Source organism: Protomyctophum bolini (assembly GCF_963924005.1).
Source record: "Protomyctophum bolini genome assembly, chromosome: 8".
In the NCBI taxonomy this organism is placed as follows: Eukaryota; Metazoa; Chordata; class Actinopteri; order Myctophiformes; family Myctophidae; genus Protomyctophum; species Protomyctophum bolini.
In genome coordinates this window covers 31,135,269-31,155,310 of record NC_137869.1, presented here as the reverse complement: position 1 = coordinate 31,155,310, position 20,042 = coordinate 31,135,269, and the positions used below count along the sequence as shown (strand labels likewise).

General features: G+C 42.1%; 1 protein-coding gene across 1 annotated transcript in view; it reads left to right on the top strand.

The window, feature by feature from the left end:
* Positions 1 to 19,570, top strand: part of insrb (insulin receptor b) — a 112,127-nt gene extending 92,557 nt beyond the window's left edge. Inside the window, exons 12-23 of the mRNA XM_080771253.1 lie at positions 3,252 to 3,390; positions 4,156 to 4,309; positions 5,014 to 5,162; positions 7,231 to 7,387; positions 7,872 to 7,968; positions 8,921 to 8,988; positions 9,902 to 10,131; positions 10,354 to 10,464; positions 10,740 to 10,902; positions 11,332 to 11,461; positions 12,080 to 12,214; positions 12,613 to 19,570. Of these exons, the coding sequence (XP_080627379.1) occupies positions 3,252 to 3,390; positions 4,156 to 4,309; positions 5,014 to 5,162; positions 7,231 to 7,387; positions 7,872 to 7,968; positions 8,921 to 8,988; positions 9,902 to 10,131; positions 10,354 to 10,464; positions 10,740 to 10,902; positions 11,332 to 11,461; positions 12,080 to 12,214; positions 12,613 to 12,964 (1,885 nt within the window). The 3' untranslated portion in view covers positions 12,965 to 19,570. The remainder of the gene's footprint in view (positions 1 to 3,251; positions 3,391 to 4,155; positions 4,310 to 5,013; positions 5,163 to 7,230; positions 7,388 to 7,871; positions 7,969 to 8,920; positions 8,989 to 9,901; positions 10,132 to 10,353; positions 10,465 to 10,739; positions 10,903 to 11,331; positions 11,462 to 12,079; positions 12,215 to 12,612) is intronic.
* Positions 19,571 to 20,042: the final 472 nt, after the last annotated feature.

Genomic DNA, 20,042 nt, shown 5'->3' with positions numbered 1-20,042 from the left:
AGTGCAGTAACTATGGAGCGGATAACAGCAATCACTCCGATCAGGTGATTTCCTGGTTTCAATGAGACTTAAATGGTGAATCATAGGTTAGCGGAGAGCGCCATCTAGTGTAAAACACACAAAAGTCGCCCAAAGTCGTCTTTGGCAATAGATGAATTACAGTAATAACAGGGTTGCATGTCCTTCAGTTAGTCTATTATCTATATAAAGATTATACTAGTCCATAACCGGCAATGTGTGCACCCATGTACAGACTTGGGAGAGTCTACACAGCTCTCCTGCACAGAGGAGAGCTGCTAATTTGATCCTGGTGGCTGTGTCTGACAAGCCGGTCATTTATGACCTGATGTTATGACCAGTTCTTTCCCTTCCATCAGGCATCCCGGCTGGCCAGGGGACGGCAGTATAGAGACCAGGATTACTGCATGTTATTTGTGAGGGCACCTGCCCTAGGCCTAGGGGACATGGGGAGAACATGCAAACTCCACACAGAAAGGCCCTTTTGCCAACCCCACCTAGGGTATGGGCACTGATGAGGATAGGAGAACAGGCCCACAGCGTCCCCAGATAGGAGAACAGGCCCACAGCGTCCCCAGCGGGCATCGAACCCAGGACCTTCTAGCAGTGTGTCTGATACTTTTGATGCTTTTGCGTGAAGTAGCTCATGCACAGAGATGGGAGGTTTCTGCCCGACAACAAGAGTCACTGTTGTGCTTTCCCAGCCCCGGCCGACACCTTACCTTATTATGTGGTGCCAAACCGAGGTCACAGTGAGGTCTCCTCGCGCTTAATGAGCGCAGGGTGAACAGGCTGGTGTGCAGGGTAAAGCCCCCGTGGCTGTTTGTGACAGAGGAACAGGAACACTGTGCTCTGCCTCTGATCAGCAGGGCTGCATGGAGCCCTCTTCTCTTCCATCCAGCCAGATTGGATCACCTCTTGTTTGTCCCAGCCGTCATGATGTGCGTGTCCCGCAGGGGCGCCGTGCCAACTCTGCGACCCGTGTGTGTGTGTGTGTGTGTGTGTGTGTGTGTGTGTGGTGGAGGGGGGGGGGCTGTTTTTGTGCTTGGACAGTCTAGTGGGGGGGCTGAGAGTGGTAGAACACACACACACACACACACATCCTCCTCTCTCCCAGGAGAGCGATTACTGTGCTCATTATCATCCATGCCAGTCTGGGGTGCAGTCATGCAGACTGCCGCCCCTCCATTTAGGCTTGCACACACACACACACACACACACACACACACACACACACACACACACACACACACACACACACACACTTCTTTAGTGTAAGACAGATCACTACATTGCGGTAAACTGAACGAGGAACTTTTGTTGTTTGTGCTTCCCTTTTATGCTCCTTCACACAGATATTTTTTAGATGTTTCTCTACCTTGATGCCGTGCGTTAAATCCTCCCCTATCTGCTCTCTCTGCAACTTTACACTCCATTTTGTTCTGCTCCACACCCCTGGCTGCAACAGCAACATCTTCTCACTCTTTTATTGTCATACCAACCTGGGAGGTGCCTGTGTGTTAACCAGTGCATTCTACACTGAGAAGCTCTATTGTAGCAGTTTTGTCATCGCTCAGAGAGGGCAGTAGTTGTTGTGGGAAAGGAACCTTTACTGTTCCCCTGGACTGGGTGATATGGACAAAATATTATGTCAACAATATTCGTGACCACGATATTGTGACAATAATGTATTTTGAATAAGATCTTTTTTTTTATGAATAAAAATAATCTAAATAGCCGATCTACAGTCAAGCTCACATGTCTTGTTTGCTTTCTTTTCAAAATCGTTTTTTTTTTAATGTTCAATCACAGAAAGAAGTCTCAGGGGCAGGCAAATAATGAAAGGACTGTGCTGCTGAACACCCTACGCCCCTCCCAGACAAAATAAAAATTCTCCCCAATGCAATGCGTTTTGAGCATGTAAATGAGCTATTTTGCAAAGCATAAAATACGTGATTAAAACCAGGTAAAGACAACACTTATGCTATGATATCCCAAATCCCAGACGATATCTAGTCTCATTCTCATATCAAGATATGGATAAAATCTCAATATACAGTATAGCCCAGCCCTACTGTCCATGCCAGCTGTAAGGTTGTAAGCTGCCTCCACCCAAGATGATGCATTCACTTCATAACTTGACCTACTCTTGTACAAAGGTGTGCTGTGTCAAGTGAAGTCATTTGGTCAGTTACCATGCTGATGGGCTTAGGCTCATGACCGCTTGGCACCTAGTGAATTCCACTTGTGGTTGGTGGTTGACACCACCCAGTGGTGAGTGTTGGGAAGTGCATGTTAGGGCAGTTGAAAGGCAGTGACAACATTATGTGAGTAATCCAACATGGCCCCATGCTGTAAAGGTTAGTGTGAGCAAAGGTTCCCACTGGCTTTCTCTTAGCCTTGTAACGGCACCTCCGTCTGTCCAGCGCTCAATCCATACTGTCTGTGCACTTCTTAACTTTTTGTCGCAAAACACTATTTTATAAAGAGATTCGATGGAAGCGAAACTATTATACGGTACATCCTGCATGGCAGTGGTGTAAAGTAAATAAGTACATTTACTCATTTTGAGGTATTTCTTTTAACAATTTTCAGTACTTTTACTTTTACTCCATTACAAAAACTTTAGTTAGTAACTTTATTTAGTTACTTACATACATTATCCAATTCATGCCTACCGGTATATACATATACATATTTCAGCCATTTGAAAATAGCTGCGACACATTGTGAGCTTGTACATCTGCTATTGGCAAAAAAGTTGTATACATTTGAAAACTACTTTCTACTGTTGGCACTTTAAGTACATTTTAATGCCAACCTTTGTACTTTTACCCAAGTAAATGTATTATTATACTTGGGTAAAAGGGTACTTTACTTTTACTTTAACCCATTTTGGGCGGGAACCCCTTTTGGTGTTAGCATTATGCTATGCTTTAGCTATTGAAAAATAGCAGACCTACAAGCTCATGAGCTTGTAGGTCTGCTATTTTTGAAAAATCGAAGAACGACTGACAGAAACATAGTTCTTTCAGAAAACTGTCAGGATGTAGAAGACATTTTTAGAATCTGATCTCAGGTCAGAACGGGTTAAGTAAAAAGATTTGAGTACTTTTTCCACCACTTCTGCATTGATATATAATATAATAAGACATGTAATCAACAGAAACCCTGGGAAATCCTTATTACCGTATATGGTTCTGATGATGTTTTATTTCTCCTTGTCTCTGCAGACCATCCCGGCGGCGGCGCTCAGTGGGTGTGGCCAATGCCACGCAGACCCTGCCCAACTTCCTGACCATTCCTCCCAGTCTGGCCGACGCCTCCACCACCCCTACACCGGGAGAAGAGGAGGAGGAGGAGGGATCCAAGGTTTCACACCCTTTCTTTATTCTATGAAAATATGGGGAAAAAAATATATATACACTGTATATTTAAAGGTGCTGGCAAGTGATATTTCTATGTTCAAGTAAGCCTTAAATGGTTTGTCCAGTAACTGAGAGAACTCTACAAGATACAGCATAACTTGAAATTGGAAGTGACGAAACATAACAATTGGCAAACAAAATTGGACCCAGAACACTATAATTGAAGTTCATAAATGGGTTTTCTCTCCTTGGATGAAACGGGTTTGCCACCTGGACATTTTTTTATTTTAAAAGCCGGAGATATGCGGAGACTGAACGAGTGTTCAGTACTATCAGAATATAGAGATTTCGCATTTTCTTAACGAAATATCTTTTGTTTTTAAACGTTTTTTTTAAACTTATTGTACCTTACAAGTTATGGTCTGGAAAGTTTTGAAAGCTTCTCTCGAAACAAAATGTCACTGCAAAGTGCACGACTGTGGACCATTACAGTTTGATCCATTATCATGAAATATTTTAACCATACACACTAGTGTCGCTATTCTGGGGCTCCCAGAAGGCGAATATAAGAGATCTACAAGTTCACAAAGCGTCGCATTGTGAGCTTAATGATTGACTATTTTCAGTAAAGACAAAAAGGCAAAAACTGAAGAGAGCTCTTGGGAACACTGATCAACTAGTACACAAAACAAGTATATAGGGTTTACGTGATTCAATATCCATTTCTAACGGTAGCTTTGTTTGGACCACCTTGTCTTTGTGGGTTTAGGTGGAGCTGAAGGTGTTCCTCAAGGAGTCCACGGTCATCTCCAACTTGCAGCACTTCACCAGCTATAAGATCGAGATCCTGGCCTGCAACGATCCTATTGACATCAACCGCTGCAGCATGGCCACCTACGTCAGTGCTCGTACCATGCCTGAAGGTACAGTACAGTAGGGCACGCTGTCAGGTGGAAACCTCTTATGTCTAAAACGGCTAATTGTCAAGAATGGAAGAAAGAAGCAGTGTTGCTATGGATGGTTATTATTTAGTTACAGGCTCTTGTTAATACTTGTCATTGGTTGAATATTTATAAAACCCTTAGACAGACTTAGGACTCACACCTAGAGAGAGACTTAACCAAACAATTAGCTCACAGCACTATGTTTTTGCTTCTTTTGTGTGACTACTGTGTCACACTGGAAATGCATCACATTCATTGTGGACTTGTGGGGAAACAAAATGTATATTAAGAAAGAATATATATATTATATTATATATTATACACAGGCGAAATGTGCATAGGGTTGGTGGGAAAATCCAAATGACAAAAGGATTTTTGTCATTTCTATTTACCAATAGTAAATATTACGTGCCCTGCTATTTGCGCTATGTACATTGCAGCCCATTCTGTAATCTGTAGTTGTTGTTTTTTTCCCCCAATAGTAAAAGTAGGCAGTTGGTTTGAGGGGGCCCCCGACGGCCGGGCGTCGCTTCCTCCTCCCGTCAGTGACGTGGCCACCTCCTGTCACTGACGGGCAGGGGAAGTGACGCCCGTGCGTGCGTGTGTACTGTACTGTATATATATATAAATTGTTGCACCCATCCTAATGACGGTCTATCTATGTGCTCTCCTGTGCCGTACAGAAAAGGCTGACGATATCCCGGGGCCTGTGACTCACGAGATGCTCCCAGACGAGCCCAACTCTGTGATCATCAAGTGGCAGGCGCCTCGCTCCCCCAATGGCCTCATCATCCTCTATGAGCTGTTCTACCGGAAGGTTGGAGAAACGGAGGTCAGTATGCCAGACGCACTGCTTCTCAGTGGGGGGGGGGGGGGCTTTTACAGTATATATACATTTTTGATTTGTGTGATTAATCACCCTACAGAAAGATCAAAAAATTGCCAATCTACAAGTTCACAACGTGTCGCAATTTGGGGAGAAAATCTACAGTAATCCATATTTTATTAAAATCGATTAAATTGATTTGTTTGATACAATGTTGTACCACTAAAAGAGAGCAAGGAATGCTCACACAGAATGGAGGTAAAGGATGCAAGTGCAGAGGACAGTAAATGTAACTGAGTATGCACTTTTAGAGAAGTCCTGTTCCCTTGTTTAGATGGAAGCACAAAGGGAATATTTGTTTAGTAACATATGCTCCCAGTGTTTATACTGGTATTGTCTGCTGTGTGCATGTGCGCGTGTGCGGTTGTTGTTTACTCACTGTGAATGTGAGCACTCGTTTCTCATTGCTATTCATTGCTGCACCGCCTGACCCTAGGAGCCAGCAGCAGCTCTGTTACCATAGCGACAGAGCCAGGAAGGAAGAGTAGGATGCAGTGGCAAGGATGGCCTGGCGTCTCGGATGACACCGCCAGTGCAACTGCACTGCACTGAAACCACACTGCTCTGCTTACTTACTCACAGATCCACCCTAAAGCCTAGACCAACTGCACTGCACTGAAACCACACTGCTCTGCTTACTTACTCACAGATCCACCCTAAAGCCTAGACCAACTGCACTGCACTGAAACCACACTGCTCTGCTTACTTACTCACAGATCCACCCTAAAGCTGCTTCTCAAACCTTTTCATGTCAAGGACACCTCAGATTATTGTATTTGACCGCGGACCCCCAAATGTTTTAAATATATATACAGGGTTCCCATGGTCATGAAGTTTCCTGGAAATATTTTGAAATTAGAAAATACATTTTCCAGTCCTGGAAAGCTTTTGTAATTTGATAAATGTATCAATTTATCATTGTTTTTTGGCTAGTGATTTTGTTAAAAAAAACTGTTTCCAAAACATATAACATTAAACAAAATATGTAACATACAAGTAAGTCTTACAAGTAAGTCGTTATTCGCCCAACGGGCAGCGTGATTGCAGCCTAATGTGTACCAGTATGTGACAAAAAGAACAGATCTACAAACGTACAATGTGCTGCAGCGTGATCCTATGCCCTAGGATAGGTGGTGTAGCAAAACATTTGGCACAGAATTTGGAATAGAATTATAGCATTCTATATTTGATGCTTTATTGTTGCTACACTGCCTTTGGCCATCTTTTTGGGCATTGCACATACAGTAGGACTAAGAGACTCATTATTGCGCTGAATGATAAGAGGCCTGGAAATTGGGTTAAATATTCTGGAAAGGTTTTGCAAAACCTTTCCAAATTCATTGTAAAACTGTGTGGGAACCCTGTTCATAGCACAGATCGACAAGTGTTAGACTTGGAGATCTGTGATATACAGGTATATATTTAAAACATCATGGCAGCCAAGTATATGAGATTTAAAGGATATTACGGTTTACGCTGGCAAACGTAAACCGTTTGCCAGCCAAGTCTATGGACTTTAAGGATATTACTTACTGTTTAGACTCTAGAGCATCTTTAGGGAACACTGGACTTTAATGTGTGTTTAAAGCACTTTAGAGCCAGCCAAATCTATGGATTTAAATTTTACGTAAAAAGAAATGTGTCCGAAATAAATACAGTGGGTGACCCCCACTATGTCCAGCTTTGAGGGTGCGTGTAAACACAAATGCACAGGTAGTCTGTGACAATATCCCGAGATTTGATAAATTAGGTTGTGCGTAAACCGCTAAAAAAGAAGATTCCAGAGAAACAGGATCCCTTTCTTTGAGTCCAAGACCTGTGCAGTTCATGTACATACAATCAATCAATTAAACCTTATTTATTATATATACTACATTTCATACAACAGGTGCAACCCAATGCACTCCACAGAAAAGAGGAATAAAAGGAATAATGACTTAAAATAAATTATGCTAAAACCTCTGTAAAGTCAATGCTAAATTATGGTGTATTTTAAAAATGTGATCCCCTCCAGTTTCACTCAAACTGTGTGTCGAGACCATCCTACATCAAGTCTGGCGGCACCAAGCTTCGACTGGTGCATCCTGGGAACTACAGCCTGAGGATCCGGGCCACCTCACTGGCAGGAAATGGCTCCTTCACGGACTTCACCTACTTCTTTATGCCCAACAGTAAGGCTGTCTTTAAACAATCTATCTCTACCATCATATGGCTTCTGAGGAAACTTGATCAAGAGACAACATGGCCACTGTCTTAATCTAACTGGTATTGATAAGCAAACCGTACAGGCTTGATACAAGATGTATCAAGACGAGTGCAATTTTGTCAATTTTTAAATGCAGAGGGAGAGAGAAAGAAGAAATGTACACTGTGGAGTGTGGAGAAAAGAAAAAGCTCAAGAGGCTTGTAGAAATCTCTGCAGATTATGTTAAAACCGTTGACCTATACGATGTGTATTTAACTGGTACCGATTTCAGCTATGGTGTTGCTACATAATTCACAGCCATTGATAATCTTTGGCCTATTCCTTTCTCCCCCCAATCGCATTCATCAGGCCTAGTCAACCAGCCACTATCATAAGAGCCAGACTGATCAATGGCTGCTCTGTGCGTGTGTGTGTGTGTGTGTGTGTGTGTGTGTGTGTGTGTGTTGCAGAAGACACCAGTGTGTTGAAGATTGTGATTGGTCCAGTCATCTGCATCATCTTGCTGCTCATTGTGGGAGCTTCAGTCTTCATGGTCTTTAAGAAGAAGTAAGACCTGATGTCATGTACATGCTTGCATTCACAGTAAAAAAAACCCTGTGTTCATTTAACTCTTAAGAATGTATAAATGTAACCAAATGGACCCATTAACACGTGCATTAGAGATCAGCGGATGAGCTTTTTTGTCACCCGAATCCGCGTGTACATATTTATTAAGACTGCAATTAATGAATTAATCAAATGTATTAATCTGCACCACCCGCAATCCGCTGTGCAAGGAAGCGCCCAGTGTATATAGTATAGCCAATCTACAAGCTCACAACGCGTCGCAGCGACTTGTAGATCGGCTATTTATACTACTTGTACAAACAATGTCCCTCACCACTCTCTCGACAGTTCACCAATGTTACGTAGTGGTTGTATTTATCCATTTCCATGGTAACACGCCGTCCTGCACGTTCTCACATTGCAAGGTATTTTCATACAGCATGTCCAGCGGTTATCGGCAGGGTAAAGAACTGAATCACAGTCCCACGCCAAACGGATATTCCTCCCTTCTGTTTGACTTAGTTTGAAGTTTCTCTCAGACTCACTAGCTGCCTGTTAGCAACTTTAGCGTAGCTGTCTGTAGGAGACCACTGTGTTGTTGTTGTTGTTGTGCAACAGGACCCAACTTCATAGGGCTAATTTGTGCCAGATCACGGAAAATTATGTAATTAAAATACTACTAACGCACGCCGAGATTTTGTGCGTTTTAAAAGCTATAATAAGCATTTGCAGTAGATAGATGACATTAATTTATTTCCTGCATTATTTCACCCGCGGTTTAACCAATATTAATTTATAATATATTGAATTGACCCAAATCCACCCTAAACTGCGGTTCACCCACGGCAAACGTGGCTAAATCCGCCTCCCCCTGGTCTCTAATGTGCAGCCTGGTGAAGTTTCAAATTAATTAATACTGTGTGATGATAATTTCCACAACTTTCTTCTGTAGGCAAACAGAGGGCCCTACTGGACCTCTTATAGCCTCTTCCAACCCAGAGTACCTGAGTGCCAATGATGGTAAGTAATAACCTTATCCTATGCCACAGTGAATAAAGTACAGTAATGATGGTAAGTAATACACTTATCCTATGCCACAGTGAATAAAGTACAGTAATGATGGTAAGTAATACACTTATCCTATGCCACAGTGAATAAAGTACAGTAATGATGGTAAGTAATACACTTATCCTATGCCACAGTGAATAAAGTACAGTAATGATGGTAAGTAATAACCTTATCCTATGCCACAGTGAATAAAGTACAGTAATGATGGTAAGTAATACACTTATCCTATGCCACAGTGAATAAAGTACAGTAATGATGGTAAGTAATAACCTTATCCTATGCCACAGTGAATAAAGTACAGTAATGATGGTAAGTAATAACCTTATCCTATGCCACAGTGAATAAAGTACAGTAATGATGGTAAGTAATAACCTTATCCTATGCCACAGTGAATAAAGTACAGTAATGATGCTAAGTAATACACTTATCCTATGCCACAGTGAATAAAGTACAGCAGTAAAACTGATAGAATTATAAAATATAATCCCACCGCATGCATACCATTTTAGTAGGTGAACAAAAGGCATTGGATGGAGAAAATAACAGTTTTGGAACCCACTCAAGGACACTTTGAGACCCACTGGTGTAGCGTAGCAGAGTGTTTTCAATGAGTGAGCCAACATGCACAATAGCAGCACCCTGATTCTGTTTGACCAGAATGGAACGGAACCTTAATTAGTATCATCGGTAACAATTGGTGAAGGAAGTCGGAAGAGTTATTTCCAAAATGGCGTATGTGCAGACTGCAGAGCCTATTGCCGTCCTAAACTGTTGATGTCCACACAAGCATATTAATACAACGTGTGTGTGTGTGTGTGTGTGTGTGTGTGTGTGTGTGTGTGTGTGTGTGTGTGTGTGTGTGTAGTCTATGTACCAGATGAATGGGAGGTGGGCAGAGAGAAGATCAACGTCCTCAGAGAGCTGGGTCAAGGCTCCTTCGGTATGGTCTACGAGGGCATCGCCAAGGACATCGTGAAGGGCGAACCGGACACACGCGTGGCCGTCAAAACGGTCAATGAATCTGCCAGCCTCAGAGAAAGGATAGAGTTCCTCAACGAAGCCTCCGTCATGAAAGCGTTCAGCTGTCATCACGTGGTATGATGAGCCCTCATTCATGAATCTGTTCATGTTTAATCCCAAATGCTTACTGGTTAACCTTTACCAGTCACAGTTGATGAACCATACAGTAGATTATAGATAACTCACCAGTCTCAAAAACTTTAAGAGTTCTTTATGTTCTAATCTCACAAACCACTGTATTCCAAATTTAGTGTAACAGTGTAACTTCCTCGGTTATGATCTTGTTTGTTTGTGCAGGTGCGTCTTCTCGGTGTTGTGTCTAAAGGCCAGCCCACACTGGTTGTGATGGAACTCATGACCCATGGAGACTTGAAGAGCTACCTGCGATGTCTCAGACCAGACTCTGAGGTACATATATTCAGGGTTCCTATGAGGACTTGGACAGCATGAAAAATATATTTAATATATTTGGCACAGACGGGGCTTTTTCCCTATTGACCATTTCAGTTGTGCAGTTATGTGCTCTGCCTAAAGATTGTGTTCTTAACCCAAATTCTTCTGTAGTTACCTTACCAAGTGACTATGGCCTCAATGGGGGTAAATGTTCCATCCAAAGAATGCTCATGCCTTATGTACTGTAGGAGATTCCCATGCGTAACAAACTGTGAATGTGTGTGTCCCAGCACAATCCAACTGGTCGTCCTCCCCCGACGCTGAAGTTGATGATCCAGATGGCAGCAGAGATTGCAGACGGTATGGCATACCTCAACGCCAAGAAGTTTGTCCACAGAGACCTGGCAGCCAGGAACTGCATGGTGGCAGAGGACTTCACCGTCAAGATTGGAGGTGCTGTTGTTTTTTTGTTTCGTTTTAATTTTCGTTTTTGTTTTTCTGTTGTGATTTTACTTTCAAAGACAAAGTATCTTAAAAATATATACTGTATAATAAAAAACGGAGGTGCTGTGGTTCTCTCCCGACGCGACACACTTTGATCTCGCCGCAAAGCAGGTGCCTATGGGCTATAGTTCTAAACATTGTAACTAAACCCATTGAGATAGAATGAGCACTTCCGCATGCCATTGTTGCAATGGGAGTCAACGCTAGTGTCGTCACTCTCATAATATTCCACTCAGGTTCTCTCGTAGCAGGTTTGAGCCAAATATTTTTAGCAGACAAATTGTTTATGCGCAAAAAGCTGTGTTCATACTGTACGTATCACAGGAATTTCAAAATAGTGCAGACTTATCATCATAACCTTGCATTTCTGTCCCGTAGACTTTGGTATGACGCGAGACATCTATGAGACAGACTACTACCGCAAGGGAGGGAAGGGTTTGCTGCCGGTCAGGTGGATGGCCCCGGAGTCTCTGAAAGATGGAGTGTTCACGGCTCACTCTGACTGCTGGTATGTCACTGGAGCGGTCTGTCGCTTCAACAGCTACACCCAACACGCATGAATCCATTCTGACCTGCGATCAGATTCTAAAAATGTCTGAAAAAGCTATGTTTCTATGTCAGTCGTTCTTGGATTTTTCAAAAACAGCAGACCTACAAGCTCGTAGCGCGCCACTCGGTGGCGCGCTATGAGCTTGTAGATCTGCTATTTTTCAATAGCTATATCATAACACCAAAAGGGGTTCCTGCCAAAAATGGGTTAATGTAGTCAAGTGTATAGGATGCAGTTGCAGACCCAACTGGAAATGAGGGCTACAACTATCGATTATTATTATTTTTGCGATTATTCTTTTGATTACTTCTTTGATTAATTGAACAATTGAGAAGTTTTCTTTTTTTTATAATCAACTAAAATACATTATTCTGTTTAACTCTCTGTTGCTCTGTTGTATACTTTGTTGTACAATGGCGCTCACAAGTGTTGGAGAATGTTTGTTTTTTTTACGTTTTTGAAAACTAGATTATTTTATCATAACCGATTTAAATCTATTATTTCGATTAACCCGTCGCACCCCTGCGACGTGTTCTGTCCGTTGGGATTCTGACGTGTCTGCACGCTCATGTCCAGGTCGTTTGGCGTGGTTCTCTGGGAGATCAGCACGCTAGCAGAGCAGCCCTACCAGGGTTTGTCCAATGAGCAAGTCCTCAAATTTGTCATGGACGGAGGCTTCCTGGACCGGCCAGACAGCTGCGTTGAGAGGATGTGAGTAAACGATGGCACCACTATCTCATATACAGTGCATTAACTCCTTTGTATGTTGACTTTAAAGGTGATGTGTAGAAGAGACATTATGGGCTTAATTGAAGGGAAAATCTATTATGTTGATGCAAGTCAGATTTCTTTATGGGCAGAGTAGAGCACCTTTTTTATAGCTATATTTAGTCTTTATAATGCCCTCTGTTCTTTGTCTCATCCCGAGTCTCTCTCTTTCTCTCTCTCTCTTTCTCTCTCTCTCTCTCTCTCTCTCTCTCTCTCTCTCTCTCTCTCTCTCTCTCTCTCTCTCTCTCTCTCTCTCTCCCTCTCTCTCTCTCTTGCTCTCTCTCTCTCTTGCTCTCTCTCTCTCTCTCTTCACATGACAAATTCCACTTGAACCCACCCAGGCACAGCCTGATGTCGATGTGCTGGCACTACAACCCCAAGATGCGGCCGATGTTCCACGAGATAATCGAGATGCTGCGGGAGGACCTACACCCATCCTTCCAGGAGTGCTCCTTCTTCTACAGCGAGGAGAACAAGGTCCCCGAGACGGAGGACTTTGACCTGGACCTGGACAACATGGAGAGCATCCCCCTGGACCCCTCGTCATATTCCCAGAGGGAGGACCATAGCAGGGACAACGGGCCCTCGGTGGCCCTCAGGGGGAACTATGAGGAGCATGTCCCCTACACACACATGAACGGTGGCAAGAAAAATGGCCGAATCTTATCGTTGCCCAGATCTAGCCCTTCCTAACATTTCCTGTTTCCTTAAATGAACTTGTTTAAAACGCCTGTTTCCTCACCCCCTACTCCACCTCCACCTTCATTCCCTTCTAGTCCATTTTTTCCTTTTATGATCCTCGGTCCTTCACTCATTTTCTAATTCATTTCATTCTATCATTCTTGCAGAAGCCCTTCAACACAGAAACCGATCTCAGGACTTTTTATTTACTTCCTCAAAGCCAAGCACAGGCGAGTGAGAGGGATGCAAAACACAGTGTATGTTAACACTTTTTTTAACATCACCTTGGACTTATCATATTATCTATTGTTTTGTTGTTTTTTCACTATTGCCAAGTTTCCAGGACTGATTGCAATGGAAACAAAGAAAAAAGAAAAAGAAAAAAAAAATCTGAACACGACAAACCTTAGACAACCAGATGGCTGCTTATGCTCAATCTCTCCTCGCCTCCTGTTAAAGATACTGATCTTTTTTCTTTTCTTTTTTTTTTCTTCTTTTTTTTTTCAAAGTGATATCTTTTACTCAAAAATAGTGGCCTTTTTATACGTGGCCTATAAACAAAGAGAAGTGTCTATCCATGCTTGTACTTATTTCCTTTGAACAATGACTTTAATCAATCTGGAACTGTTTGGAACGGCGGGGTGACTCACAAAGACTCGATCCTAGAACAAAGAGGATATTTTCTTGTTTTTGTTTTCGTGTTTTGTGTTTAGTTTATTTTTGTGTTTATTTTTTTTCAGTTCTGCAGAATTCCAAACTACACACAGATTCATATTTTTTTTGTGAAATAGTTTTAATTTATTTGCTTTTATTTTTATTTTCTCTCTATTTTTATTTCTGTGTCCTCACAATACGGCTGAAGGATATTTAACAGTTAAGAATTGGACAAAAGAGTTCCTCAGACTGACCAATAGCTGCTGCTTTGATATATTTTAGTGGGTGTAGAAATATATATATATAATATATATAGTATATATGGAATATTGGTATTTATGTATCAATATTTTATATATAATATATGAAATATTGATGTTTTTGTACATAGTTCATATTTGTAATATTTTTTCATCAGATGCTTTGCTGGTAAGATGTTGTTTTTTATCAGTTTTATTCTTTAGGGTTTTATTATTTTATTTTATTATTTCTAGCCCCACAAATCACACTAATCTACCGCCAGTGCTCTCTGTGTGTCTTAGGCAGTCCTTCTAGTACTCTGTCCAACTGGATGGGCTAAGGGAAAACACCCCAGGAATAGGCCTTCTTAAATCCTTCTCCCCTTGATAAGCTGTCATCAGCGGGAGTCAACGGGAGGCCTCTTTGCAGCAAACACACAAATACACACACTAACCAAAAAAAAAAGAGAGAAAGCTTTATAAAGGGGAATGAGGTCTTTCTAGGTTTGAAGTGCACCTGGTGTATGTTTGTCTCTGCTGTGTCTCTATGACATGCATGTGATCGAGTGGTTTATCTGTCGTATGGGTCCGTTTAGTACCAGTGAGGTTAGAGAGTCTGTGAAGAGCTTGTCTGATTGTACTTTGTTGTTTTGGTTGAACAGTGGTGCTTAGTTGTCAGTGTTGTAGTTGCTGCTCGGGTTAGAGCAGGATGGGAAAATAAAGCCAAATCTAGGATCATTTTGAACGTGAGCGACCACCTTGAAGTTTAGCTACCCTACTGTACCAGCCACTTTTGGGCAGATATTTATCCATTTTAACCCTGACATCCTAATTGTGGGCACGTCGTTTGTCAAATAGAAATCTACCAGCTCACAATTTAGGGGTTAAGTGGTTAACCAACCTGCAACGATGCCGTGACTTATATTACCAGTAAGATACTGACAGTGGGTGGTGATAATTGGTTCGCAAAATAGTCAATTTCCCATCCTGGTTCAAATGAGCTCCTTTCAGCTGATGTATGGCGAGTCCCCTTGGTGGATAATAGGGACAGTAGTAGTATTTTTTTCTTAGCTGCCCTGAGATTGAATATAGTACACAAAGCAAAGGGAGATGAACTTCACACATTATGGCCATTGAACGCCACTGTTCTCATTCAATTACGTTTACCAGACCTCCACAAGCTCCTGCCCTGACCCTTCAACACCCACCCGCATATTGCCGAAGGGATTCCCATTGGCTGTCAAGTCCACTGCTCACAATCAAGTTGGTGGAATTTTCCACATTCTGTGGTCGAGGGCTGGAGAATGATCCGGAAAATTTCCACACCACGTAGTCTAGAGAGGAGCTGTGTGTTTGTGAGAGAGAGAGATTTTTAATTCTATTCTTCTCCCTCCTATCACATGTACTATCGCAGCTAGAACACAGTGTTTCACTTCCAGGATGTAGTTGGCACCCGTGTTTCCTCTCATTCCTCAGACTGTGCCCTCACCACACCCTTAAAAGCAGGAATTCATAATTTTCCATAAATCAGAATCTATTTGTTTTTTACCAGTGTATAGGAATGAATGACACCATTACCTTTGCCCTCAAAGTTACAAGTAACAAATATTCACCATTTCATTACTTGCCCCAAATGTTTTGCATAAAGACAGATCATTCATTGGCTGTCACTGCATTCTAGGCAGCATTATTAGTCAGCAGCTCAAAGGCAGTTTTACAACACATCATCCAGGACCACTACATATTTCTAGCAACATCCTCTCTCTCTCTCTCTCTCTCTCTCTCTCATCTCAGCTAGCATCTGTTGTCTGTACAGACACACGATGAGACTGTTGGGAGACAACCTACAGTTCCCTGAATCTAGCCAATCAGCATTGAGCACTTCTAGTATAGCCAAAGTGTTGGTGGCTTACTGTCAGCAACATGTAACCCACTGAATTGGAGTCAGAGTGGAGAAGCTGTCTCCATCTTTTACCAGTGCCTTCGCAAACACAGAGCCACATCCAGGCTTGATATTGGCTAGTGCCACACACACACACACACACACACACACACACACACACACACACACACACACACAGAGGCCTATGTGCTCTCCATATTATGTAGTTGGATGAAAGACGGAAAGAAGTGGTAATTTAATACATATTGTGAAACCCATGTTTTGTTTTAAGGAACTATACTCTTTTCTAAAAATGAGAGTAGCCTGTAGGGCAGCGCACCTCATTTAGGTCAGCGATAGATTAGATTGCCGAGTTCACTTGGTGCTTTAGTGATGACACTGTGGATTGGCCATCGTCTTGTGTTGTTAAACACCATGTTGACACTCAGACGTGCCTAAAGTTGATATAATGATATAAGACTTAGATTTTAGCTGATCATTCAGAAGAGCTACAATCTTGTTTTTGTTTTGTACTTTGTAAATAATCTGTGGCATAGTATATGAAAACCTAAAAAGAAATTAGGAAAAAAATGATGCCCCTCAACTGTGTGTACAGGACCTCGACTACAGAAATATAGCAGAAATCGTGTCTTGACCTTTGATCTATGTTTCCTATCTCGTGGTGGTGTACACACATGCAACAGATCCATATCTTTGAAATGACCAGATATCTTATTTATTTTATTAAGATTAAGATACATTTGTCATTGTATAAGAACGCAGTTAGCTTTTTAGTCAAACATTGTCATGGTGTTCAGGGGTGGACTGATGTTGAAAACCTAGTTTTATTATTGTACAGGCTGAGTAGCTATTGACAAGTGGAAGGAGTGCTAGTTAGTACGTATAGTTGTCTTTGTCTTTGTGTTTGGCCAGAGTCTACCTCAGTGCATATGGAGGAATTGGTCTAAAGAGCCTAAGTCATCCCCATCAATCAACCAATATCCCATAATTTCAAATATCACATGACGCTTTATCAAAATTGACTACCCTGTCGGGCGGGCTTTCCGATCCCCCAAGAATGATGTAGGCGCAAAATGGCCACCATGTGAATATGGTCAGTGCACCACCAAAAACACTAAAGTCCTTTGCTCTGATATACAAATTTACCCCACTCTTATTGTCTTGATCTTCTACTCCTGTCTATTCTCCCTGTGTCCCAGTGTGGAATGTCTTCTACGTTAGAGCAGGGACCCTGGCCAACAGCACTGCAGTATAGAAGCATGCACCTTTAGAATTGGAGCACAGCCGTGAACATTTAGTTTTGATCCAATGATGCAACTTGCTTGTATACAAACTAATCAGTACAAAACAAAAAACAACAGTATTTTAAGCACAATCTCTCATGCTGGTGTACCCCTGTCTGCTTAGGTTTTTACCATTAGCACTTATTCAATAGTTGGGTAATAAATTGGGCAGGTCGGTTGCATTAAGACGAGGGGTAGGTCTGTGCTTTTGGAGTACTACAGAGACTTCAGCTGGAAAAAAGGTAGTGTAGTGCTACTTAGTCTTGTCAATCTTTTGTCCCTTGCCTGACCCTTAAACTGGTCCTTACCATGACCATTATGGATTGTATGTCGTCATAGTGCTTCTGCTGGGGAATTTTGTCGAGGAGGAGGTGACCTTAAGCATGATTCAGATTAATTCAATACATGTGATCACCCACATATGGCAGAGGGCAACTTAGTTAGTAGCTGTCCTGTACATTCATGTTTTAAAATCACATCTCAAGACCCATATTATCTCATCCATAGACATAGAAAGGTAGACGCCTCCTTCGGCTGTGGGGTGTCTGTATCTCACAGGGAGGGCAAGCTTCTGCGATGCACGCGGAAGCTTGCCAAGTTTCCGTGTGCATCGCAGAAGGGGACGTTCGTTATGCCAATCAGAGGCAATAAACGTTTGTTTTCTCATGCCAATAAAGCTCCTTTGAATTGAGTTGATAGTCCCGGAAAAGACGCGCTGTGATTGGCCACTATGGCCAGTGGCAACGTGCATTACGCACTTCTGCCGCACTACCGCCCTCGCGTTGCGATACAGGTCGCTCCAATGAACTGCAGCAGCCAATGAGGCATCTAGATTTTTGTATCTAGAATCTCATCTCTCGCAGCAACCCTCAGCTGATAGCCCTCGATACAGGATGCCCTATTCCTACCGGTCTCCTCCGTTAAAAAAAATATCAAAGCCTTTCCATGTTTCCTCCAGTCGTACTCTGTTTGTTTTGTCGGTTCGTCTCTCTGTTCTGATGTTTTCTGATTTTGTGTTTGTATGTAAATTTTTTCTACTGTGAATATTAAGAGATAACCTTTATTTTATATCAATGCCATGGATTGGGTCCGTAATGGCCGATGAGGACCTGGACATGTCTGGGCTGGTCAAAGGTTTTTCAAGGGGAGGACCCTCTGTCGAGGAGAGCTGGGCTGGGACAATCCTGTGTGCCATAAGAACTATGAAACGGAAATGAAATCTAGATTGTAACTTTCGTCTCAGGGAGGCGGCCTGATGCTTTGTGGTTGGAGGAGAAAGAAGATGTGGAGGAAGAAGAACTACCTACCTACCTTTTTATCTACTCATATGACCGAAGCGCAAGTTCTCAGCAACCTAGCAAAAGTTCATGGAGATATCGGCCCTGTGGCATGTTTTCAACTACAAACACCCAAACTCTGATGAATTGGACCCCACCCCCTTTCAAGATGACCCAGATCAGGACTACTTCTTCTCACTCTGTGATTTGGTTTGGACTGCTCTCTAGTGGTTGGATGGGAGTGTTGCAGGTCAGAAGCGGCAAAGCAAACAGGGCCCCTGACCCAATGACCCATAGTGCCTTGCTCAGACTGACAGCCCTCCTGACCCCTCCCACCCAGTCCACTTCCGCCCCTCCCAGCAGAGCCATCACTGACTGGCATGTGTCTCCACCAATCACTAAAGAGGATTACCCAACTCCCAACATTTCTTATTCAAATCCAATTACATGGGAGTTTTGATATATATATATTTTTTTGTTGCATTTAATAGACAGGAGATGGGTTTTCTTTATTAGCTGCAGAGAAAAGCAAACATTCTAACTGCTTGGCTGGATAATACTGTAATTTGGGATTAAATTAAATGAATGATGTTCGTGTTTTTACCCTGCACCCTCACCCCACCCCCACACTTTTTGACCTTGGGTCTTGACTCTGCTAAGCTCTGGCTTGCTATGTGCATGAAAAACAAACCATCTATACCACCTTGTTAATTTGACACAAATTGAGTTTTGCTTATCAGCAGCAATGCCCAAAAAAACACACGTGATGAAGTCCAGTTAACATCTAGTGATTGCATCACATGTGGGAGAACATTAGTTCCATTTGAAATGCATTCTGTTTTTTGTTTTGTTTTTTACAACAGATTGACGAGCTCCAAAAACTGTAAATATCGTCGGAATATCGCCCCCCAGAAAATGAAAGCACTTGACAGTGGGAAGTTTAGGATTGTTTTAGTTGAACTCTCTGTTGACCTAAGAAGTGGTTGACCGGAGCATGCTAGCAACACAGTGCAGGGTGAGAACAAACCATTTGTATGTATTATTGTATTGTTTCAAAGAAAAGAAAAAGGTATTACATTTTAGAGATGTTGATTTCTATTTTTTTCTTTTTTTTTCTTTTCTTTTTTTTAGCCAAAATAGGGAGGGCAAATACAATTACCTTTTCTGACTGTAAACTTTTACTACTCTTGTACATTATGAATTTAACATTGTTATCAATGTGTATATAACTTTTTCTAAATAAAATAAAAAAATAGATGGTTTTTTTGCTCATGACACTACCCCAAATGCACCCCACCCTCCACTATACACAAGGAAGCAGAGCTGAGTTCTATCAGTATACTCATATGAGCAGCACAATTCTGGTCTAAGGGCGTACCTGTGTAACCAGACCTATGTGGCCTGAAATGTTCACCATCTTTCTCGTTCGTAAAGCTGATGCATGTTCCGAATGTTGCCCGACGAGACGTCATGCATTTGAGACCACCCCGACACATATTAAAGTAGCATGTCACCCCTGAAGCCTTTCCCCTAGGTCAAAAATATCACCTGTCGCAAAAGTATGAAATGGAAACTATCACTGTTTCTGACAAGCGGACAGTCTTTAGGTTTAGTTTGCAATGTTTAGTTTTTTGCTGTTGCTTTTTTTTTTTTATGTGTGAAAAACTGGAAAAGACCACTGCACGTTCCTTTAGGGAGAAAACACGAGTGATGAAATCCTGAATAAGCTAAAAA